The sequence below is a fragment of the Astatotilapia calliptera genome, chromosome 3 (genome assembly GCF_964374335.1).
Source record: "Astatotilapia calliptera chromosome 3, fAstCal68.1, whole genome shotgun sequence".
Lineage (NCBI taxonomy): Eukaryota > Metazoa > Chordata > Actinopteri > Cichliformes > Cichlidae > Astatotilapia > Astatotilapia calliptera.
This window is the reverse complement of record NC_137424.1, coordinates 4,596,227-4,622,655: the sequence shown is the minus strand read 5'-3', so window position 1 is coordinate 4,622,655 and position 26,429 is coordinate 4,596,227. Positions and strand designations below refer to the sequence as shown.

The 26,429-nt window shown below is 41.4% G+C and overlaps 1 protein-coding gene and 1 long non-coding RNA gene across 4 annotated transcripts in view; both read right to left on the bottom strand.

The window, feature by feature from the left end:
* The window catches only part of LOC145425134 (uncharacterized), a 323,553-nt gene that overhangs the window by 6,758 nt on the left and 290,366 nt on the right, over positions 1 to 26,429 (bottom strand). The window lies entirely within an intron of this gene.
* Positions 3,858 to 26,408, bottom strand: LOC145424370 (uncharacterized). Of its 3 annotated transcripts, none has more exons than XM_080297615.1 (4): positions 25,214 to 26,408; positions 9,508 to 15,994; positions 5,317 to 5,913; positions 3,858 to 4,991 (listed from the first exon to the last, which is right to left on the bottom strand). In XM_080297615.1, the coding sequence occupies exons 2-4, from the start codon at positions 9,523 to 9,525 to the stop codon at positions 4,299 to 4,301; spliced, it is 1,308 nt and encodes a 435-aa protein (XP_080153741.1). In that variant the 5' UTR covers positions 9,526 to 15,994; positions 25,214 to 26,408; the 3' UTR covers positions 3,858 to 4,298. The 3 variants fall into 3 exon arrangements, with proteins under 3 accessions (XP_080153741.1, XP_080153740.1, XP_080153744.1); XM_080297614.1 differs by having other exon boundaries at positions 9,508 to 9,613; XM_080297618.1 differs by having other exon boundaries at positions 3,858 to 4,988; positions 9,508 to 9,613.

Genomic DNA, 26,429 nt, shown 5'->3' with positions numbered 1-26,429 from the left:
AAAAGCACAAAGCACCAAAACGTTGACTACAAAAAACAAACAGTAATGTACAGCTTAAACAATTTACAATCATGACATAGATCTTGACAAGATAAAGAAATAATCCAAATTATGTACAATATCATCATGCCAACAGTTACAACATCGATGGAGGATCTGTGTAAGCGCTGAGGATCGTCCTGATGGACAGAACAGAAGGAGAGTGAGACAAGTGAAGATATACTAAACAACACTGTGACATGAACTGAGCCACACACAGTTTGATTCACAGCTGATTGACACATTATTTGACCACGAGCAATCTTTTCTGGTTTGACGCCGTCTTTGTAGCCAGAAACCAGCTCTCTCCTCGGCTTCCTCCACTACACGCTTCCCCCACGCCAGTCTCCTCCGTCACTATAAAGGGGAGAGTCATGAGCTCCATCACCCTCACCTGTGCCGTCCAACGTCCCGCCACCAGCCTCCACTGCAGCAGGCCAGAGACCACACCCCTGCCACAATAAGTAAAAGTATATCCTTGCTGTACCCTTAATGCTAAATGTGCTAAATTAACCGCTGCCTTTGCCCCTTTGGGATTATTCTTATGTCACTGGGATGTTGACCTTTGACCTTCACATTAGAGAGATGGGCAGACATAATTAGTGTATGAATTTTAAAGTAACAGGTAATAAAGAGAGTGTAGCAAATGTAGTCAGGTTTATTACTCTGTATCACACATGAGTGCCCGAGGGAGGCGGGGCTGACTGGGGAGACACAGGAAACAGAGAGACAGGGCTGACTCGACATGAAACGATGAAACGTGGGACACGGGAACAGAAACTAAACACAGGCTGAAATGAACACTGAGGGAGGGAGAACTAAGATTACTGAGAGCCTGATAAATAAGAAGAACAAAAACCAAGAAAAACAAGAGTCAAAGAAAACCAAAAACACAAAGCATTGGGCCAGGACCCACTGCTGTGACATTTATATGTGATAAAAACATTAAAAACTGCTCAGATGTTGAAATCTTTCTACGTATACTTTAGGTTCAGCTCTCCAGCCTGGCATTTGGTTAAGCATGATTCAAACATTTGATTTTGTTTAACTGGTTTTAATTATAGTTACTTTTTGTGAACATTTGTTGCAGCATTTAAAAATACATCATTTATTTTCTTTTTTTTCTTCTGCCTGTCCCATTTGGTTCTTTAGAATTGTTGTCTGAAGACCAACAAGGATACCCAATGGATTTACTTTGCCAAATGGATCATCGTGGCATTGCCGTATTGGTCCATTTGGTCGATCTTTGTTTTTATTATTTATTATATTTTATTTTCAGATGTTACAGACGGGACAGACATGAGTGAGGGATAGGAAAGGGAGAAAGAAAGAGGAAGGAAAGGAAAAACAGAAGGGGAGAGGGACAGTGAGAAAGGGGGGAGAAAAAAAATAAAAATCTCCTGGATCACCTGTTGAGAGAAGAATAGAAAACAAGCAAAAAAACCAAAAAAAAACACAAAGCAACATACTAAACACAACACCATCGCATTAATCTAGCTAAGTGTAAACAGCAGTAAATACTAAATATTCAATGTTGTTGTGCAGCACGCAGGACAGATGTGCTTCGAGGTAGCAGCCAAGAAAGGTGTAATTTGGGTCTACGAGCAGTGAACACCCGTGTGCATACCTGTGTGGATCAGCATGCTTGTATTCCAAAGGTTTCTCCATGTAACGATCTGCTAGGGAGTGTGGGGGGGGCCACAGCCCCGTCCTTCAGGGTATGAAGCAGGTATGGAGGAGATCAAAACTCCAGACATCCAGAGGCCCCCAGAACACAAGAGACCAAGGAAGACCAACAGAGGGGCAGCTGCGCCACTGTCCCAGTACGAGCTGAGGAGAGTCCCAGATGAGGGTTCACTCAGCAGCCGCGGAGCAGAAGCCAGGGGGAGTTGCAGTGACGCGCCCGTGAGCTCCGCCGGCAGCCAGCTGTGCCTGAGTGACCGAGCCCCAGGCCGAGAGGCCGGGGGCACCCCACCTCCGAAGTGGACCGAGCGAGCCCCAGGTTCCAGGCCCCGATAAGCGGCCGCCAAGGAGTGAGCCGGTGTGTACCTGGACGCCCACCCCCATTTATTTTCAAACTTTTATTTGATTTAGAGCATCATATTTGACCAACGTAAATGTTTTAATTTCATATAAAATAACTGAAACAGTGAACTAAATATCTGAAATCTTTCCTTCCTTAAAAGTTATAATCCTACTTAAGTTATAGTGCAAACGCTTAAGCAACAAATATACTTGATGCTAATTAATTAATATTTCCCTTTGATGTTGCAACTATGCGGTCACTTCTGTCTTTAAACAAAATAATATTTTCCAGTTACAGAAATCATAAAGTCCAAGCTAAAGTGCTACTGTTGCTATATGCATTTTATATAAATCATGGATGATGGTCCTGACATGAAGGAAGAGAAAGTTACAGGTTGCATCCTTTGACTTTGTCTCCGTGCCTTTGGGCCATTTTCAGAAGGACAGATGTTTCTGTTCAATTCTTAAATCAATTTTTTCAAACACAAACACTATTTCAAAGCTTCTAGAGAGTAAAATATTCATGATAATTATAATAACAATAATAAAAGCAAAAGCTCTCAGATCCATCAAACCAAGCAGCAGAAAGAACAATAACTGAAGAGAAAACTTTAACCTTGTAGACTTCATTATGTTCCAGCTGCTCTACAGACGCTGTGACCTCGAACTTAAGCAGGTCGTAACGTATGTGCAGCTCAATAACTTCATAATCAGACCCTGTGGTATTTAGGCAGCAGAACAACTAAGAATAACAACTACAAATAATGTTTTTAGGTTTCTGTTGTACTGCAAGGTTCTGTACAGGAGAACCAAACCAAGAGCAAATATTACGTCTCATTTACACCTGAGCACGAAGAGTCATCAACATTTAGCAAATTGAATCATCTTTGTTTAGATGCAAGAAGAATCATATAGAAATGAAAAAGTAGAAATAGAAATCCAGAGCAAAGATATCCTCTAATTCAGCGTAGCACATGTGCAGCTGCTGCGATTCACGTAAGCATTCGGCTCGTCGCTGTTGCAGATTTTTCTCTCGCTGTTCTGGCTCACAGCGCTGCAAACACAAAAATAAATATCCCCAAAGCTGTGAAAGGGAGCTAATTAGTAAGAGTATTGTTACTCTCCGCAGGAGTAGTCCAGCAGTAGAAATCAGTCCAATAACAAGGTGTGTAACATCTAGCAGGGTGACAGAAAAACCCAGGGTAACTTCTAAGGACCTCAACGTCTCTCACATTGTGTTTTTAAACATGCTTCCATTTGTCACTTCAGTCTTTACTCTGAAATACAGGAAGAGAAATCATGGCTGAAACAATTTCTCATGAAACCAGGGGTGTGGTCCAACAGTCAGTTTGGTGAGGAAGGTTCCTAACTGAGAGAAGTGACCCAGAAGTATCTGTGTAGCAGCCACAATGAATCCAGATCATGAGCTTTATTAACTGATCAAAGTCTCTTCTTTCATCTTCTGTATCATTCAGTTTGCATTGGTAATGCCCATTATTGTAATGCTTTTTTAAGACCAGCAAAACTTTATTTCACTTTGGGTTAGCTGGGATAAGTGATGGATGGAGGGAATTTTACTTCAGCCACAGAAATCCTAAACAGGAAGGAGGAGCAGAGTTACAGTGGATCACTATCCAGCAGGGAAACAAGGTTTATTTCAATTTCTTGGCCATGAGTGAGATTTACTGAGTGGGCAAATTAGGGAGACGACACCATCAGATCCCGAGCCCTCCATGTGTTAATCAAGAGACGGCTGCTGTGCTACATCCATAAATAATGAATAAATTAGGAGCTAAAGCTGAAAGGACAGTTTATTTGTACCATCTTCACGTGAACACATTCAAGAACATCACAGATGAAGAAACATTAAAAACTTCCACACTACATAAAGCAAGAAAAATAGTTTTTCTTTCAGGTGGTTTCAGAAAAACAGAAACATCAAACATCTCCAAGACTCTCTTTGAAAGAACTAAAAACCTTTGTTCTCATGGTCCAATCATGAGTGAACTCCCCGATGAAGCCTTGTGTGCTAAAACATGTCAGAGTTTTAAAGGTTAAACATGAGTTTCCAAAACGTTTTGCTGGAGAACAATGAACTATTTGACTGAGTTTCAATCATTTACAGACGAGCAAAACCAGGACAGAGAAAAAAGGACAAAACTGACTCAGTAAAATACAGAAAAGAAGATCCCATGTAGATCTGTATTATGTAGAAGTTCAGCCCAGCAACCAGTTCAGTTCAACACAAGTTTAAATGATTCTATCTGAACTCTGTGGAGCCTGATCTCAAGCTTTTTGAGTCTGACACAGAAACCAGAGGATCTTTCTGTGTCTTCAGATTCACTGTGATCCAGTGATGGGAGTGATTTCAGCCCTGAGTGATCGCGCTGATGTTTGCACAGAGCAGACAATGAGGTGAATGTTTGGGCACATTGGTAACAGTGAAACAGTTTATTAGTAACGTGGGATCGTTTGTGTGCAGAGTATGAACTGAGATTCCTGAAGCTCTTGTCACACTGGTCACAGCTGTAGTTTCCTTCCATGTGTGCACGTTCATGAATGTTACGATGACCTGAATGTGAGAAGCTTCTCTCACAGTGTCTGCACTTGTGTGGTTTCTCTCCTGTGTGGACTCGTTTGTGTGTTTTAAGCTGACCTGCAGTGGTGAAGGATGACCCACACTGATCACAGAGGTGCTTTTTAACCCCACTGTGAATCAGTTCATGTTGTTTTAAGTGATCCGATGTGGTGAAGCTTCTCCCACATTCTTTGCAGTATTTCAGTTTGTCTCCAGTGTGTCTACGTTGATGTACTTTTAGGGTATTTTGCTGACTGAAGGTTTTTCCACAGAGGTCACAAAGAAAGTCTTTCCCACCACCACGGTGATGACAGGGTTGAGAACTGGATCCATCTGTGTCGCTCTGCTTCTAAACAAAGACACAAAGACAGTGTAAGTCAGTCCTTCAACATTTGTATCCTGAACGTCGCCTGAAATAAAGAGCATCTCTGCAGACGTCCAACTACATTTGACTGTTTCAGTTAACACACTCAGTTTACTGGGCTGCAATAACTACAATACTACCACCATAATACTACAGTAATACTAAAATCATAACTGAAAGGAAAATCTGAATAATCACTCAGAGCTGCTTTTCCATGCAGTAGAATTGCTAACATGCTAACACAGTTTAATGAGCAGAGTTGTTCCAAACAGTCAGGCTAAAATGACAAGATAACAATATAAATACATACCTCACAGTAGCTGCACTTGTAGAGTCTCTTTCTGGTGTGGATCTGTTGGTGTTCTCTCAGGTAACGTGGAGATTTAAAAGTCTTCTCACACAGGTCACATCGATAAGGTCTCTCCTCAGTGTGGGTAAACATGTGTTGTTGTAACTGTGCGTCTGTTGTAAACTCTTTGCCACACTGTTCACAGCAGTACACATCATGTCTAGTGTGAATGCGTAGGTGTGTATTTCGGTTCTCTCTCCGGCTGAAAGTTTTTCCACAGATGTCACAGCTGTATGGCTTAATTCCAGAGTGGGTAACTAGATGCCTCTGTAAGCTGCTACTGTGAGTAAAAGCTCTGCCACACTGATCACAGCTGTACGCTTTAACTCCACTGTGGATGAGTTGGTGTTTTTTTAGGTAACCCTTCAAGGAAAAAGACTTTCCACACAAGTCACAGCTGAACGGTCTCTCTCCAGTGTGGATGACCTGATGCCGTTTTAGTTTAGCCCTCACAGTAAAACCCATCCCACACTCGTCACAGGTGTGTTTTTTCTCTCCCTTTCTTCTGTGAGGTTTGTCGGCCTCCTGAGAGCGCTGACTTCTGGCTCCATGTTGGTCCTGCAGTGACAGAGATACAAACAGAGGCAGTGAGTGAAATGCAGTCGTGGAACAAACTCAACCTTCAAACTCCATTAACACTAGTTTTAAACCTGAAGGTGGAGCGTGGCACCAAACACCTTAAAGGTCTCTTATCCCCACCTGCTGGTAGTTCTAACACATTACATCCAACCTGCTGTTAAAGATAATTCATGCACACACACACACACACACACACACACACACACACACACACACACATTATTTTATAATTTAGATTATTTTGTTGTTTCCTATTACATATTTCTATAATTTGTATAGATTTATACAGAATTATTCAGTGATAATAAATCCTATGTTTGTTTATTCTAAAGGAACCCCGTTAGCTTCCACAACAGATGTTGCTCGTCTTCCGTCAAATACTCACATAAAATATTACACAATAAAGTGGATTCAAGATATCCACATAATTTCACTCTTACATCCACAGTGAGGTTTCACAATTGTTCAAACATAAGCAATCAATAATAATAATAATAATATCAATAACATTGAGGCACATTACACAAATTTCAAAAACAAATCATGTCTTACAATATTTACAACAACTAAAAGCTCTGTAAATCGGCTTTTAAGTGTTCATTGAAGTTTTGAATAATTCTCTAATTTTTTAAGGCAACTTATTCCACTTAAAAGTTGCTCTAAATGTAACAGTTTTACAAAACGTTACTTTTAACTCGAGCATTTACTAAATTGCAGCTTGTTGAAAACTGTGTAATATGATGATGTATTTCATCTGGATACTGCAGCTGAGCAGAATAAATGTGGTGTGTTTAACAGAATTGCTTTCTTTAGAACTACAAGTAAGCCATAGAATATTTTAGCCTGTACAGGAAGCCAAGAAAGGTTATTATGCATTTTATCAATATTAGTATAGTATGAACATCTTCACACTAATCTGGACGCCTTATTCTGGACTAACTGAAGTCTGTTAAGATCTGTCTTATTAGCTGCTGACCAAATGATTGAACAATACTCCAGATGAGACATTACTAGTGCATTAATGACATCTTTCATAATGAAGAAGTGATACACAAAGAGCATTTCATAGCCATAGCTATGCCTTGTTGGCAGAGTTATGTGACATTAGTGATGTTTGTACTTTCAGCATTAACTTGGTTTTAAAGCCTTTAAAATATACGCCGTTCAATAGTCGACCTTAATCTGACAGAGAATGTGATGATTTTGTGGATAATTAAAGTCAGTCATATATCCACAAACACAACAAGCTGAAAGTCAGTGATGCTGCTCGGTTTGCAGTCCTGAACATCACGGCACAAGCAGGATCCACTGCACTGTTAATGTTAGCTGTGTTATATTGCTGCCTCTGTTCGGTGGTGTCGAGCCAAACGCACTTTAACGTGTGTTTGAACGAGCTGACGGTTCACTCGTTAAGCTGAAAGAAAGATGCTTTAATCACAGCAGTCACACATGTGTCCACTGCACCATCTGGAACTCTTCTTGTTTACACTCGTAATAACACAAACACTAAATCCTGCTTCTCTGGTGCTGTTGTGTAGCAGTGTGTACACCTGAGACTGTCACCTGTCTGTCTGTCCTGCACTCTCTCTCTGTTTCTTTCTCTCTGATTGTGGAATAAAAGTATGAACATGTGTTTATAAGTTACACTTGTGTTTGAATCCTGCAGCTTATCACACATTTGATTTCCATGTGTGACGACTGCAAGTGTCCAGAGTGAGGACAGACTGAGGGAGCCACTGCTGCACATCATCTGTGAGGCTTTGCAGCCCTGATGATCCACCAGGACAAACTCAGCAGTGTGTGAGGAAGAGGAGGAGGAAGAGCCAGCAGCTGCTGACAGATGGAGGGAATAGACAGACTGTTCCCTGTTTGTGAAGGACTGCTAGGAAAGTTTAACATAACTGTCTGTGCTGAATCAGTCTTATTAGGTAATGTTCAAATAATGTGATCATCCCAGTGTTTTCAGTGTGGGAGAAAGTACTCAGGGCCTTCAAGTTACACACTATGAAAGGCAGCAACAAGTTTAATGTTCAGAAACCTAAAGTCTGTATCAGCAGCAGGATGGAGCTAAAAATAAATGTTGGTTTCAGTTCTATGAAGCTTTGAGGATTTTGGATCAGTAGCTGCTGTGTTTGTTGCATCATATTGCTGTAACTGTTTATATGCTTTATATATTCTGAGCTAAGTTGATCTATAGTGTTACATCATATTCTATAAGGATGTTATGTGTTTGTAGACTTTCTGCCCAGTTTGACCCATTTAGCAGACGTCAGCCTGTTTAAGGCTCTGATATCTATTCTGTGTGACTTACAGCAGTTATGACATGGTCTGATTTTCTCACCCAATAAAGGAATATTTCATATATCAGTCTACTCTTCGTTCTATCAGACACAGTTATCACAGCTCCTACATTTGCTTTTTACACATATATGTAAGCACTGAGCCACATTTAGTACCAACATATTAAATGAACAATATTTGTCCCTTATATATGATACATCTGTATACACACTGTCACAGATACTTGTCTGTGAGTGAAGTGATTAATATAATAACTATAATATTGGCCATATTATATTTACATTACCACAGTGAGATGACTTTAGTCTCATGAACAACATCAGCTAATTGTTATTTACAGCTAATCTTAAACGACTGTTCAGCACAGAAATGAAGCCCAACAATCATGTTTCACAGTCCTGTGGTCTCAGCCTCAGATACTCATCAAATCACACAGAGCTCATGTAGAAACAAATGAACTAAATATGTTCTCCTTCATTTCTGTCAAACAAAGCTGTATGAAACGTTTCCAGCTGTTAGTATCATGGTTGCTAGGCAACCTGGGCAGCGCGACGGAGGCTAGACGTCCCATTTCACGAGCCTACGAGCCTCGCACTTCGGCCTTAGAGGTCTTTGAGTACGCGGCCCTTGAGGACTTTAAAGCTGCAGAACCTGAATCGGGATACAGCCATGATGATCTCCAGCCTCGTGCTCGCCAACATTCTCACCTGAGTTAAGAAGACGATCACTGAAATGGTCTCAGCAGGTCCTTTGATGACAGCAATGAAATGCAGTGGTAAGGCTTTTTGGGGATTAAGTTCGTTTTCATGGCAAAGAAGGACGATGCAGTTCATCTGATCACTCCTCATAACATTCTGGAGTGCAGGCAAAATGCTATTATAAAAACTTAAGCAGCAACTTCTCCAGGTTCCAATATTTATGCAATTCTCAAACCTTTTGGCCACGACTGTATAACCTCTTCTGAAGTTTAGTGGATATTATACATGGTTATGCTCAGGATGTGTCGGCCAGTTTCCACTGGAAACGCCTTTTGGTTAAACTGTCAGCGAGGAATTTGCATTTGCACTGTTACATTTTTATATAACTTTAATGCACATAAACAACAGCTGCTTGTTTCAGTGAAAATACATTGATGGGTTTTTAATAAAGTTGTGCAGCTGTAAAGTATTTTGTCTCGTGTCAATTCTATCGTCAGCTACATCGTTATGGCAAATGTTCAAATGTATATGGTGATAAATATCTTTGGTCATATGGTCCTGCTCTGTCTGTCACCTTCTGTGTTGAGCTCATTGTTTCCTCTGTAGTGGCTGAGCTGAGTCCAAGTAGCTGAAAATGTTCCTCTGCTGCTCCGTCAGACTCTCCTCCTCCTGCTGATCAGCTGGGACACAAAACAGATCTTTGTTAGGCTCCACACTGCACTGAAGAGTCAAAGTATCTCATATGTTCATCTGACAAGTAAAAGAACACATTTTTGTTTCCTGAGGTGGGCAACTTGTTGGAAACAAACACAAAAGCTTTGAGCACTGATACCAGGGACTGTGCAAAACGAGGGATTTAGGAAAAGGAAGAGAGAGAGCAAGAGAGAGAGATGGAAGAGCAGGAGAGAGAGATGGAAGAGCAAGAGAGAGAGATGGAAGAGCAAGAGAGAGAGATGGAAGAGCAAGAGAGAGAGATGGAAGAGCAAGAGAGAGAGAGCCAGGGCATCGATTACTTTGCTCGCCCTGAACCTGCCATATTACAGGCCTTCTTAGATTACCACCCACAGCAGAACAGTAGCAGTGCAGTTGTGATGAGGGTGTTCAGCTGTAAAGATGGCACCAACAGGAAGTGGCTTACTTATTGCAAAGAACGCCATTTATTGTTCTGCTTTGTGTGTCTGGCATTTGCAAGGCTGACTGACACCAGCACATTTATAACAGGCATGAGTGACTGGCGACATATACATCTGCGCACAGAGGAGCATGAAAAGAGCAATACACACCAGACCTGTGCTGAAGCTTTTTTCTTAAGGTGCTCAAAAGGCAACATCAGGAGCTTGTTTGCTGGCAGTCAGTTGTCAGCTCACAGAGCACAAGTGAAAAAGAGACGGCAAGTTTTAGAGCGTATGGTGGATGTGATCAAAGTACTTGGGAAGAGGGGACTCAGCTATAGGCATGTGGAGAATGAGGCTGCATACACTTTAGGTGATAACACCATCGATCATGGTAACTTTCTGGAACTGATTGTGTTATTAGGCAAGTATGATATGTGCCTTGGAGAACATTTGAATGACTGCATTGAAAAAAGCAAGAAGTTGCATCAGACCAGTGGATCAAGAGGTAGAGGATCTCTCATCACCCTACTCTCCAAAACAACTGCCAACTCAGTGATTGATGCACTTGGCCATCTCCTTCAAGAGAGCATCGCCAGTGATGTCCAGAAAGCTGGGATGTTTTCTGTTCAGCTTGACACAACCCAAGACATCACAGGTTATGATCAGTGTTCAGTAATCATCAGGTATGTTACTGAGTCTGTGCAGGAGAGGCTTGTCTCCATAGTGAGGTGCGAAGCATCCACGGGGCAGTACTTTGTAAACTTGCTTTCCGGAGTTTTAGAGCATCTGAATCTAGACAAGGCCATGTGCACTGGGAATGCAACAGATGGTGCTTCAAATATGCAGGGCCAGTACAAAGGCTTTTCAGCACTTATGACTGCCCAGTCTCCAACTCATGTGCATGTGTGGTGCTATGCACACATACTTAATCTTGTGATTGCTGACACAACACAAAGTGTCATTGAAAGTGGATCACTCTTTAATTTACTTAATGACATAGCTGTGTTCATCAAGGAGTCCCATCACAGGGTTAATCTGTGGGAGAAACAAACCAAAAACACAAGACACAGACGCCTCAGTCCAATAGGTGAGACACGGTGGTGGGCCAAGCATGATGCCCTCCAGAAAATCTTTGGACATTTTGGAAAACCAGATGATGGCCTCTTCGTTGATGTAGTGCTGACGATGGAAGCCATTGAAAAGAGGGAGAAAGAAAAGCCAGCTGTTTGTGCCAAAGCACGAGGCTTTAAAGAGTGTCTCTTGAAGCATGAAACTGTGTTAACAGCACAGATATTTCTTAGAGTGTTTGAGCAAACAACTCCTGGGTGTGTGTTAACACACACGAAACTCTGGCTGATTGGGTCCCACACCCAATTTCACACCTTGGCTCAGGTGATTAGAGGATCATCAGGGGGTCCTTTTGTCCCTCTGTGGGGGTCACGGGGTCACTCCCACTAGGTTTATATCTGGGACTCTCCACCATTTGACCTTAGAACTGAAGAAGCTTCTCGGATGAGAGGTGAAACGTCTTCAAGCAACTTAAAGAAGTCCAGACGCTTTTCTTTGCAAGCTCCTTTGACTACGATGACCTGGATGACTGAGAACCTTCACAGACATATGATAACTGGAGTGTGCAGCGTTTCCATGCGCAGTTTTCCTGCATCTTGACTCATGTGTGTGGAGTGTTCATAGCATCAGCATCATGTTTTTGTTTATTTGTTTTGTTGGGTTGAAAATAATTAAATAAACGTGTGATCATGCCTATGGATCACCATGGCACATATCTCCAGCCATATGATTTATTTATGCAGATGACAAAGTGAGTGTGAATGTGTCTGACATCACAGTGTTTTTGTGCACTGTGCAAAAGTAATTGCCTCTGATTGTGAGTGAGAGCAGTGATTTTGCGGATCACAAGCTATTGTAAAGGAAAAAAAAAGAGTGAAAAAGAGACAAATTACATTGTAGACGAAGAAAAATAATCATAGGAAAAAGGTTTTGTGTTGATCAGCCGAAAAACAACTACAATGTCATTTTCTGCTTTTAAGAAAGGATTGTTCACACAAACACAGAGAGAGAGAGAGATTGATTAAGCAGTGATGATGATAATGAACATGTCTTAGTTTGTCACTTTCAGGTGAAAAGCAGACCTGAATCAATTTTCCACATGCAGCGGTCGGAAGAAAGTTATAGTTTAACATCATTGGAAACGTTCAGGCCAAGTTTCTGGCTGACTTATTTACAGCACCATGTGTTTCTCAACCTCACAAGCAAGCTCACACCTCCCTGAAGACAAGGAATGCAGCTCCAAAGCAATAACATGGCAGATAAAGAGACAGCAGCAAAGTCCTGAACAAAGAGTCCCAGCGAGCAGCAGCAATGTGGACAAACAGCACCAGAGAAGAAGAGCAAACCCATCATCCTGACTGATCGGATGAATGGCACTGTGTTTCCAACAAGCTGCAACTTCACTATGCATGTGAAGAAAACTTTTGAGGAGAACTGAGGAGACTGTTGGAGTTTGACATTTGCCACCTGTGGAGTAAAATGGCAAGAAGAGACAGTTGAACACAGGACAAAGCTGAAGGAGAACTGCCGGCTGTGAACTGTTGAAAGTGGGAGAGGACAAGAGAGTGAGATGACAAAAGAGTGAGAGAAAGTGGAAACACAGAGGAATGCTGTTATTAAATGTGGGAAATCAAAATTTGGGTTAGCAAACCTGGGGAAAAGAAAACTGACTGCTTAAGTTGGAAAATTGAGACGGAGTCTGAAACAAATAGAAACATACAAAATCACACAAACAAGCAGAACATGCATTAACCCTACTAACAATTCCAAACACAAAATAACTCATGAAGACTCATAGCACATTAGTTAAGAAATGATTAAATAATAGCAGAGAAGTGTGTAGGAAAGGCAGGTTTAAGAACATGCTCTGCTGGAGATGCAGCTCCACAGACATGCATTAGACCTGCCTAATAACACAAACACCCATGCAATGAAAATTAGCTTGTTATCTTTCATCAGTGTAAAATAGTGTCAATTTAGCAGACACTTGTTATCAAATACTGAATTTATCCTAAAGAAAAAAAAATTGACTCTCTAGGTTGCAGGACAACAATTTAACCTTTGTGGGGGAAAAAGGATCCTGGTTTGACTAACCAGTGATCAGACAATAAATTTAGTGTTAAAATGGTAAATTGGGAGAAGCTTCCTGCTTGATTAATGCAGCAAGTAATTTACTGTATGAGGGAAATTCTATTTTTGTGATACTATTTTGAACATGCTTTCCTGTTGTCCTGTCAACTTAGTGGGTTAATAGCTGATATGCAAATTAGTTGATCGGTTTTAGATTAATGAAAGGTGACTGAATTCTAGCACGAGTGAATGAGATGTGTTGGAGTTGTTGTGTTGAGTGGAGACTCTAAAACACTGAGTTTCCTGCTTTGATGTGCGAGTGAATTCTGTATCTAGATACACAACTCTGAATACGTCAGAACAAACTTCTTTTATGAGGTGCATGACAGCATGTCACATGTTTTATGATGAAGGGAAAAGGAAAATTGAATAAAATAGATCTGTGGCCTAAATGAGTGAAGAGCACAGACCTGGTGATTAAACTCATAGCTAATAAGACACATTAGGCTTATGTGTGTGTTGTGCAGCTGATGGTTGGCTTGGAGTGAATCTAGCTGATGATTTTTCTTCTGTTGTGAAGTCGAGCCTGCCGATTAGTATGATGGTATGATGAACCATGCTAATGGTATGATTTACCCTCCTGAGATGAGGAGTTTGTGTCATGACTTAACAAGGCCTTTTTATTTTGATACTTTCACAGTGCACTGAAAGTTTTGTTTGATAATCTCTGTTATTTTTCATTTTATCTTTTGAACAGGCACTGATTTTGTTTGTCTATTTCTTTTCTTTAAGCAGATCTGCACGTCAGAAATTAAAAGTGCTATACGACCTGTCGAGAAAGCCTTACAAGTGAGTTTTCTCCACATTAAAATGGGCTCAGGAGAAAGCCACTTATTTGGGACAATTATTAAATGAATGTCCCAGCCTAAACCGGATTCAGCAAGGTAATCCGATCTAGAAGTTCTTTTTCTTTTTGAAATGACGTCATTTTGCTGGAAGTGGAAACTAAATGCGACGACAGGTTCCACTATCAGCAAAGAATGAATGAATGAATGGAAATAAAGAACAAACTGACTGACTGGTAAAAGCTGACAGGACATGACCACGACTCAAGGTTAACCTCCACCTAGACAGGACAAAAGGGTGGATGAATTTATGTGTTTTTTGTTACAGGAGCAGAAAGATGACAGCAACATTCGCGGTTGCATGACGATTTAATCTTTTAAATGCCATCTTTTCTGTCTGTGAATTTACTATGTGTGTGTCATTCACTAACTTGTGTTGCTCACAGACATTACTGTGAGAAAGTGTACACACCTGCGCAGCGCTAACATTTACATTTCTTTTTACAGCAGATGATTAATCATGTGTTTGATCATGTGATTTATAAGAGGATTAGTTAATGTTTTCCTACTACAGGATTTCTGGGTTTATATGTGACTGTCATTCTTTCCACAGCTAGGGTTGGCTACCTTTATGGTGTTTTTATGGCACCTCTGGAACCTGTTGACCTGTGTCTGACCTCCGTCTGACCACAGTCAATGTGTATTGCTAATGTTTGTTTCTTTGAGAATGCTGTGGAGGATTCGGCACAAGCGGTCAAGTGACATGAGTAAAACAAATAAGAGGTTACGGTGTTTATGGGAAAGTTGAATATGGGCTCTTAGCTGGCCACTTTGAGCCCATAGGGATATATGAGTGGAGTGAATTTGCTTAAGAGAAGTCACTGATTACATTAATGTTAACTGAGCACATGGGATGATCCATGTCTGAGGCAAATTAGGGAAATAATTGTAGTTTCCCGATTTGAGAAAACCTGCACATGACACTTGTCTTGCTGATGTTGAATGCTTATTACTCTTCTGATATATTGTTTATAAGAGTGAAGTTGATTTTATTGTATGCAGGCTCCTGGTGGAGCCAGTTTTTAAGACAGGGATCCTGGTTTGGTGAGTTGACGCATGGTTGTCCATGCGTCAAGAAGTGGGGTCCAGAATTAACATTAAACAATGTTTACTATTATTGTTGCAGTGATTTGTGTGATTAGCTGTTTATTTACAAGTATTAAATCTATGCAAGTGGTGCACCCATGTTCAGATGAGGCTTTGATGGCCTATTAGTGAAGTTCACTGAACTAAAGAATGTGGTTTGATGATTGTTGACATGCTCTCCAAATAGAAGTCTTTCTGAAATACAGGTGCAGCAGTGAGAAGCGAGAAACATTCCAGGCATAGCCCAGGCAGTGGTTGAGGTCAAAGGTCAAGCTGGTTGGGGCCCAGCATGAGATCAGACCTTGGAGCCACAGCAAGGACCATGAAACTGCCTGCAAAATAGCGGAGAGACCCTCCTGGATTTATCAGAGCCACTGCAAAGAGGTCGAGGTCCCAGGAAACCCCAGCACCCTCAAGACAGCACAATAGAGAAATCTCACACTTGGTTGTTTCGGTGGTGAGGGGGGAGTGCTGATTGAGCCCCCGTAGGGTAAGCTCGCACTTCAACCTCCAGCCTCTGATCAACTCTAGGGCAACCAAGTGCCAGGCGTGACAGCTGAATCAGCAGAACCAGGAGGAAGGCAGAGAAGCTGAGTGTTTTGAGACAGATCCAGCAGGCCCAAAATCAGGACTATCCATGACGAGAAGGAGTGCCTAAGAGGATCGTCCACAGGATGGGAGCTGAGGCCAGGAGAGAGACTTCAGGAGGATCAGAGATCATCTTCAGCAGCGTAGGGACAGGAAAACTCGAGGGATGACGGGAGCGTGCCAGGCTCCATCGACAGCGCAGAAGGAGTTCGAGGATGACATCATGATTCTGTGAAAAGCACAGGAACCAGAAGCTATGGTGGTGATGACAGCAGTTTCCTATGAACATCACCTAATGCTGTGCCACTGTACTGTGAATACGATGATACCCTGAAGACTGCTGGGATCACAACAGCAGTAAGATAACGGAACCCTGCACCCTTTCCACAGAGGTGTTTCTCTGCAGAGCGTGGACAATGAAGGAGTCATAAATATCCCCCTCACAGGACGAAGGCTTGAATGAGGTGGTGGGGGTTGGTAGAGGCCATAAAACTAGAGTGCTGAGAGGTCTGCAGCTTTGGAAATAGCTGAGACCCATGTTGACAAACAACAAAACTAACTAGTATGTTTGAATGTTTATTCTACATACATTCGGACTCTGGTCCTATGGACAGTGATGGAAACAACTGGAAGAGACATTCATGACGCCCTGCAGAACTCAAACCACTCTGCAGAGAGACATGTGATTTGCACACCCAGAGAAAACACCACCAAGCTGAGATGGTTTTGAAAATGTTACTTTCTTATTTTCACTATTAAATTAACAATTTCTTTGTTTGCTTGTAGGATGCAGTTTGCCATGAGATGAGATCACTGAATGGGATAACTAGGGATGGGTATCGTTTAGGTTTTATCCGATACCGGTGCCAAATCGGTACTTTTGAAACTGTGCCGGTGCTCAAACGGTGCTCGAACCGGTGCTTAAAGAATGGAGAACACAAAATTGGTCCAAAAACCTCTCATATTCAGCTGGTTTTTTGTAAAAAGATAACAATGTTAGCCTTTTCTGCAGCTATGGGGTATATATGGTATCACTCTTAGCTGGAAGCAGTGCTTAAACAATGGAAAAAATACAAACTTTGTCCAAAAACCTCTCATATTTAGCTGTTTTCCACTTTTTCTTTGGTCGTTTTAGCTTTTTTGGCCAGGGTGAAGGGAGTATCTGTCATCAAACAAGGAGACAGCCGCATGTAGCTATGATGATGTTTGCTAGTTCACCTTACATGCATTAATGTAATAACGTGGTTAGCCTACTCAATGTAAATTACACACGAACAACATTAAGCTACTCACGCAGAGAAGAACGGCTGCTGCTGCCATCCAATACGGCGCATTTCTCGGCTTTTAAAAAAAAAAAAACCGCTATGCGTCGCCAGGTGTTTCATCGGATTCGAGGTGTTACTTCCTTTGACAGTATCACAGTATCAGCTTAAAGCACTTGTTGCTGCTGAGTTTGCATATTTTGCTGTGAAGTACAGCCAGATTTTTGACCGCTTTGCCTTGGGCATTTTTAATCTGTAGCTCTGCATAAAAGAACGTACGTACCTGGACCCGCCTACTATCCTCGGAAACGTAAAATGATTGGCTAGAAGTGTATCACAGCTCAGGAAAAAAAAGCACCGAAATAAAGCACCGAAATGTGCGCTGCTTTTCGGTCTGGTTACTACCGTTTATGTCAGAACCGGTGCAATCATGGCACCGGACACCGGTACTCATCCCTAGGGATAACCGCTAATACATTTGTTAAACTGTGTATTTTTTCAGTAATTTAGGGTGATTTGACATATGCTGAATATAACAATGTTTGCATTGAAACTGTCAGACATTAGGTATTCGTAACTGGGGACTTTTCAAGCATAAACGTCAAAAAGGGGGGAATGTTAGATTTTGTATTGTTGATTGTCATTTATGCTTAGAAACATTTACTCATATATGCTTAGAAGTATATAATCATTGGTAGATTGAAAGGATGTCTCATCCTAAAAGAGGTCTGTATTAACTCTGTGTAGAGGGGGGTGCATACATTCCTCTGCACAGTGTCCTGGCATGGATCACACTCCCTAGGAGAGTTTATCTTTGATTTATGGTATAGCAAGCACACGTATATCTGTTTAAGTATAAGAGCCTTTTGTTAGATGGACCCAGACGTCCTGGCACCAGCTAGCACCAGAGTCTACACAGGGTCACACCCACATACACACACACACACCCACATACACAGGCAAGGTACTCTTTGTTTGTATGTAGACGTCATATGTTAATGAACTTATGCATATTCATGTAACCTCAATAAAAGAACAGTGGTACGGGAGAACGGACGAGAGCAACTGGGGTTAAGCGAAGGGACGGCGCTTTGTCCGGTTTTCTCCCGTGCACGAGAAACATGAAGAAGCTTGCCTACTTGTGTCTTGCTTTGCAGTGTAATTATATTGTCTCCAACGTTCCAGCGGATGGGTTCAAGCTACAAACCTATCATAGGTAACGAGGTAAGTTCCATGTCTGAGTCAGAGTCGTCTGGGCAGTGTGCCATTGCGATTTCAAAAAAATTAAGCCGCTCCAGGGCACAGCGCAGTTATTGATATAGCAGTAAAAGAGTCAGTTAGGTCAGACTAGAAAGACAAAACTGCAAAAATGCGTTCAAGATTAAATTTAGAAAAACCACATATAAAATTTCGCCCAACAACTGAAATTAGACTGGAGTGATCAGAACCATGTTATTACAATAGCATGTCTGCAACACTAGAGCTCAATGCAAGATTAGTTTTAAGTCGTTTCGTTATACTGAGCCGAAGACCAGCACCAACGGTTGTAGTCGGCCAAGCTATCACTTACATGTGCTACAGTCAGTCTCAGCAGAGGGAAAGGGGAATGAAAAGCCAGCAGAAATGTTCATGTCCAGGCTCTCCACAGAAGAATTAATCCTTAGAAGACGAAACCAACAACAAATAACAAATCCACGGAGTCCATTCGCGTCGCGGAGTCAGCTTCTCTCTTTTTCTTTCTCCTAAGCGGAGCAGCGGCACACCACGGTATCCAGAAATTAGTCGGGTCCCACCTGAGCTGAGGCTGCGGCCATGGCTGGAGAAAACGTCTGAGCGTCCGCAAAACTGGGGGGATTTCCGAGACAGTTCACGTGCTAGAAGAGAAGAATCCTCGGCGGGATGCAAAAATCGTCTGAAGTCCAAGGGGAAAAAGTTCGGGCGCCAGTTGTAACGTGCAGTGGAGATGAAGCCAGCCGCGGAGGTGTGCAGGTGGATAGCGAATGAGCAACAGCTTCTGACTTTCCAAAAAGTACTCATTTATTTACAATATCAAAAATAAAAGTGCTACCTCTACCACACATTACTAAAGAGCACACTAGTCCGCGTACACACGGGAGCATCCATTACAGGAGGAGTGCGAAGAAGAACAAAAAGGGGGTGACACCAGTCGTGAGACAGGAGGCGCCGCCATGTGGTGATACACTGCATTACAATAGCAACTGTTACAATATAAATATTGTTCTGAGAGGCTTTTTGTTGGTTGAGTCTGAAATTGATTGTATGTACAATTCATATCCTTATAAAACGGCAGAAATATGGTGTTTTATTAATAAACTTACATTCATGGCAGTGGCGTGTCTAGAAAATTTTTGTTGGGGGGGCCAGGTAGGGGCACAGATTTGGAGAAGGGTGGCAGATGTAATTGGCAGATAATGTTTAAAAAAAAATTCTACCAACCATTAACCATAATTCAATAATCCTGTAAACCTAATAACCGAATGCGCTTTTAACTCTTATTAGAATGAGATTTTAACCACTCCGGTGCAAAGTTTTTAGATACTGCGTTGATAAAGTACAAGAGATACAATCAGTGCTTTGTCAGTGTTTACTCAGCATTCAAGGACAGCAATATTTGCATAGTGTTTTTACTGACATATAGTGCACATATGTTTTGGGCAAAAACATTTTTTAATATTAAAATACGAACATTTGTAGCAAACAATTGACAAATTAGCCAATGCCAATGCAAAACTTTATCTGCCTATTAAAAAAAGAAGATAATCTTCTCACAAACTGGTGTTTGATTTTGAAACAGGGAAAAAGTGGGGAAACAACTGAAAAGACTAATATTTGAATAAAACCTGAAAGCAAGTAAATACTTTCTATGCTGCCTTATGGTAAACTTTGGTAATATTGATAAAGAACAACACTGGCTGATGATGAAATACAGTCAGCTGGCATGGTGACACTGCCAGTATTAACCTGCAGGACTGGACCGGTACAGAAAATCGGGCATTTTGACTAGAGACCGGCCCACCAGGTATTAAAGCCATAAAGCCTTTGAATGAAAACAAATGCTGTTGTGACAGTGATGTACAGTTTTGTTGGTATATGTATGATTTCTATACATTTTACGTCAGATAAAAACTTTGGTTGTAAGATTCAGATAATTATTTAATAAAAGCTAGATATTTTAAATGAGAATAAGAAAGAAAAGTATTTCTTTGTGCCCCCTTTCCCTGTTAATGCCCTACCTGCCCCCTGGCAAAAATTTGCTAGATCCACCCCTGCACAGTTACCAGCTGTCAGCTACATAGAAAAGGATCCTGGTGTTATTTGTCTCTCAGAAACAGTTCATAACTTCCCTTCAACTCATTCATGTGACCTAAAAGGTAAACCTGTTTCTCCATCACCTGTTCAGCTCTGATGGTTCAGTAAGGACATCTCCTGGTTTCATCTTCATGTTTCCCTCTCACCACATATACAAACCGACATCACCCAGCAAAGTGGGCGATAAATAAATGAGAGAGAAAAGCCGATCAGCTGATCATTGATCAGTTTCATGATTGAAGTAGCAGCAGGAGAGAGAGGGTGAGAGAATGAGAGAAGAGGAGGCAGCTGTGCAGCGTAACGACAGAATAACTCCAGCTTTGTGTCTTTTTCCATTCTAGCTAAAGTCCGGGACAAACTGCGTCTCTTCTCAGCTCAATACGAAACGTGTAATATTTTCTCTGAATGAGGGACCATTCCATTTTTTTAAGGAGCCGTTGGCATGAATAAAATAAAGTTCACTATCAGTAACATCATAGCACCCACCCAGCTGTATAAAAACTCCATCAAGCTGGCTAGAACGCAGTAAGAGTTATTGCAACTGAGGGTAAAAAGTCAGCACAACGAAAATAAACTCCACCTAAACTTAGTTTATATCTGACCCAGATAGACTGCAGGTCATAACTTCTTACCTGAAGTTCAGTTCACCTGACACTCGGACTGGCGGCTGCCTCGGGTCTCTCCTCCTGCCTCCCCTTCCCTCATCCACCTGCTGGCCTTTGTGGAAGCCCCGCCATAGCCACCACCAAACAACTGAGTTATTTTTACACATCGACCTGCATCTTATAACTCATAACTCTTATGTTAGCTGCCCTCAGTAGCATACTGTCTGAAATATTCGACGGCTGCAAAAATTCTTTAAGTGTTATTTTTTCCTTGGGATTCTAATTTCACCGAAGTTTACTAAACTCAACAAACTTAATATTACTTACCGGGACATTTATTCTGTCCTCATTTTCTTTCACCGAAAAATTGTTTCCTGCAGTGTTGTCCTTCGTGCTTGGCTCGCCTACCTTTGCTAACGTGATGCGCATAGCGTAGAAGCCGATGCTGCATTCACTTACACTCGGATATCTGAGCTTCACCGTGAAAACATAATCGTACATTTGATATTTGATTGAATTTTATTGTTTTACCTTTGGGGTGGCACCTGGGGTGGCCAGTCTGGTTGGGGGGGTGGCCTGTGCCCCCCCAGGCCACCCCGCTGGACACGCCATTGATTTATGGATATAAAATAGCTAAAAGTATTAACATGCCTCAGAGAAATCACTAATAACACTAAGGGCTGGACGGATTTGATTTGCATTCTTCAAGAAGAGTGTGGTGTCATCAGCTAGCTGGCTGATGATGAGCTCCTTATCAGCTGTTCTGATTCCTTGTATAACAGGTCAAATCTCGGGGTGGAGTCTTAATCATTTTAATTGAGCTATTGCCATTCGTGTACAAGGTTTTGATAGCTTTACAGAAAAATGCCAAATTTTTCCAAAGAGTGGAAAATAAATTGATGTTCAATTGTATCAAAAGCCTTTTAAAAATCCAGGAAGAGAATGAAGCTATAGTCAGATACCAAATCAGAGTAATCAAGTAGATCTAAAACCAGTCTCATGTTCTTAGAAAGGTGTCTGTTTCTCATAAAGCCTGATTGTGTCTCATCGATAATTGTGTCCAAGAACTCTTTCATTCTGTTAGCAAGTACTAAAGCCATAATCTCATAGTCATCATTGAGCAGACAGATGGGTCTCCAATTATCAATAAGAAGTAAGTCTTTGTTTGGCTTTGGAATAAGTGTTATGAGACCCTGAGTAAGAGTAGGAGGGAGGATGTTATTCTCTACACTTCCTATGAAAAGCTGCAGTAAGAACGGAGCCAGGAGATTAGAAAATGATTCATAAAACTCTGCAGTTAAACCATCTGTGCCGGGAGATTTGTTGGCCTTAAGTGCAGAAATAGGATTACAAACGTCCTCCACAGTCAGAGGGCTGTCACAGTGACTTCTATCTTCCACAACAATAGTTTTTAGGTTTTTAATATTATTGAGAAACAGCGTTGAGACATATATATATATATTCTACTTTTCTAAATGATTGACTATTTCAATGGAGAACCTAAATGACACGGACCCGTGTTTGTTATTACATATCTCTATTTTGAATGTGACAAGTCTATCATTGCCTGTTATTCATAGGTATTCACAGAGTTTTTGGCCTTTTTTTCCTCTATAACAGTTAATTGACTCTTTACAGTGGCCTGCTATGGTTAATAATAACATGTTCAGTCATGAGTGAAATCAAAGCTTTTCTTCACTTTAGCATTTAACATTCCCAACAATATAATGTGATACCTTAATTAAAACACAGCTAATAAAACACAATTTTCTTAATGCAAACATCAGTGACTCAACATTAGCAACCAAAGGGTTCAGTCTGCAGCTCACACTCATGTGAAGCTACAGCCTCCCCCTTTAGTCTCTGTCATCCTTCTGCTCCTGCACAAACAAAGCAAGACAAAACCTCCACCCTTCTTCTACAGGCTGGGTGAATTGTTGTGGACATTCACTAATCCTAAAGTCGGCACCGTTTTTGTCTCAGTATCAAGTCAGTTAAACTTTTAGTCGTCAGTCCATCACAGTCCAGTCACATGCATACATCCACACACATTCATACCAGATATTGCTGATAATGGAGTCTGACACGCAGCCTATTCGAGCCTCCATCACCAGCAAGATGACGTCATCATTTTAAAGGAAAACAGCTCCTTGTTTTTGGACTGGATTGACTCGCTGCAATCCTTTTAGGCTCAGGACTTCTCATGTGATCAATGTCACATATAAGTGAATTTCTCCCAAGCCCATTATAATCATGGAGAAAAACACTTTGCCACTGTTTCCAGTAAGAATATTTTATAGCGCTTTAAAGTTCAACCTCTCAGGTCTGGATTAAAGAGCTGATTTGTTAAATCGGGAACTCACAAAATACCAAAATATCACCACCGGTGGATCACACCTCTCAGATGTTCTTATCTCAGTGCACTGTAACAAAAGCACAAACAAACGCAACCAATAAAATACTAATAAAGTAACAAATACTGGGGCCCATTGCAAACATGTCCAAGCATAAAACCATCTTTCTCTCTCTTAGAGAAAGAAAACAATCCAAACCTCACTGATAAAATCAACCTAGTGTCAAGCAAAACCCAAAAATCAACCAAAACTTCACCAGATAGTTTTCCTCCCTCCCGGGACAATATTGTGCAGGAATACAGGCACCGTAACTCCTTTTGCACTGACAAAAACATGTTGGATTTACTTGATTCAATAGTGGACACTGGTTGCACACAAAGGTTTTGCTTTGGCAGAAACTTAAACAACTGAGTTAAATCAACACAACCTTTTCATATTCAGTAAAGCTGCATGTTGTGTTCATAAAACACGATTGAAACATGTTCAGATGGAGTAAGTTGAGCTCCTGGAACATTTTAATCCTTCAATTGAAATTGAATGGGTCTACAACAACTACCATCCTCCTATCTCTATCCTGGTTGCAGCAGGGCTGGGAAATAACCCTGAAGTGATAGGTTACCAGGCAGGGTACACCCTGGACAGCTCACCAGTCTATCAGATAGAAACACACAGCCGTTTACATTCATGGATAATTTAGCCCAGGACCTTCTTACTGTGGAGCAACAGCACTAACCAGCATGCCAACAATGGAGGAAATACAGGAAAGCTATGATTTCCTGTATTTGAGGCAGAATTATTTTGTTCTTGCCCTTGACAGGTTAATCCACAATAAATAGCAACAGCATGCATGTGGTGTGTGTGTCGTTGTCTGCCTCTTATAACTCCAGTGATTTTCCTGTAGTTTGAAATCTTATGCGGTGTTGACACAATAATTTGTTGTAAACCAGGAAATTCCCAACTGTGGTAGAAAGCACAGCTTAGCCTCAGCAAATGTTCAAAGAAAAGTCGTCACTTCCTGATTTCTGCTTCACTGATAAATATTGTCACACTGGGGTTTTTGCAAATGATATCAGTGAGCACTGTGTGGCAGCTGGAGTCAGACAACTGAAGCTCCCACAATCAAGACCACAAACAGCTTTCAAAGGAGATTTGAAGCTTTTCTGGCAGCAAACTTCATGATTTATGGGACTGGAACAGAAACTACCTGATCACCAATGGTGAGCTGGCATGGAATTATTTTTATGACATTTTATCAAAGTTATAAATAAGCATGCCCATTAACACATAGTGAGTGAGCATGTTGTCTTCCCACGCAGTGAACAGCGGACGCTAATGTTTTTGTCACTTTTTACAGAGTCAAACTCAAAGTAAGGTCAGTGCTTCCACGCTTTAAACGCTGCACGCTCACACTCTCTCCACACTCGATAGATTATCCATTGTTCATCTGCACACAGCTGCGGTTTTAGTAACGCAGTAACGCAGCGTGCTTACGGGAAAGTAACAGTAATCTAATTACCTTTTTTGCAATAGTAATCCCTCACTTTACTCGTTTCTTGAAAAAAGTAATCGGATTACTGCCCATCTCTGGTTGGAGCTGTGCACTTGTGGGTTCCACCTTGTGTACACGTTTATCTTTGCTGTGTGTACTTGTACCTCTGAGTGGAAGCTGAACTCTTGAGTTCGAGTATCGAAGCATCAGCTGTGACGTTAAAGTCCAAACAGCTCGTTCATTTGACGTGCAAATGAACGAAGGTAACGCCGTTTTCATGTGGATGTGTCACTGAGACACTTTCCACATCCACAGCTCACAAAATGGGAAAACTATAGAAGTATAACAATGAAGAAGTTACTATGTTACGGGTCCCAAGGATGAAGACCTCGATGACAAATATGTTACCTGTAAAAGCAGGTGAAGAGCAGAGTAAGGAAGACACGATGCGTCTCTGCTTTCCTCCAGAACGTGTCTGAGTCTGATTTATTTCACACAAATAAATGCTATAAAACACTAAACATGAGCTTTCAATATACTGTTCAGCTGCTTCCTCGTTCACATCAATTACATTTACTTATTTCACAACATCAGTGAAATATACTCTTTTTAACTGGTTCAGTTTCTCAAGTTCACACTTCTTTCCATAACAGCTACATCCTTTTATCATATCAATAAACACATCACATTGTCTTCTGCAGTGTCTTACTGGCTAAACAGTTCTATTCAATAACAGCATTGGTAAATACATTACATTTGTTCCCTCCAGTAATTTACTGGCAAAATCACTATTTAGTGCATCATGAAACACAGCTTGTTGAATCAACCCATGAATGCCTCTGTTAGCTACACAGAGTTGCTCAGAGTGCTTGTGTTACACTAGCTAATCTACTCAGTCACTTTAACAGAACTATTAACATTCACATCTCACAGAACTGATTTGATTGGAGCATTACAACACGTTTGCACAGAGCATAGGAGCGCACTGACTCTGCTTCACGAGCGCTCCACCTAACGAGCGGGCTCGCGGTGCGGTCGCGCGGGACACTCCTCTGGTTTTCTCCCGTGTTTACATATAAATAACTTTGGCGGACCGCCTTAACTCTCCCATTCACATTAACGTGAGTAACCATGGTGACAATAAACAACATTTTCGGTGCGAGCACCGTGTACCGACCTGTAAAAGCAGGTGAAGAGCAGAGTAAGGAAGACACGATGCGTCTCTGCTTTCCTCCAGAACGTGTCTGAGGAAGCAGCGGAAGGTGGGCTCCACTTACTGCTCCCCGAAACCCCGGAGCAAGCACCAAAGTTCCGCCCTCACTGCTTTCTAACATAAAATGAATCCCTGTTACATGGATTTTCTATCCTCTTAAAGAAACTGAAAATAAATACATATAGCAATGAAAAATGTCCCGTTACATGAGTGTTTTACACAAAATAATATTCATGTGGTCATTCCCTCACAGGGGTGCCACAACTACACTGCTGTTTTGACAGAGACACAGTGTGTTTATCTAACTTGGCTGAAGCCAAAGTTCTCCAGACAAATTCAGTCTGTTTCTGCCAAGTGTGAACTCACTGGATGAGCGCCAGATACACAGAATCAAAAAGGGATAAATGAGTT

Coding starts and splice junctions, on each gene's coding strand:
- LOC145424370 (XM_080297615.1), bottom strand. Junction 4,992..5,316: donor ACAAGTGCAGCTACTGTGAG/GTATGTATTTAT, acceptor GTCTTTGTTTAG/AAGCAGAGCGACACAGATGG.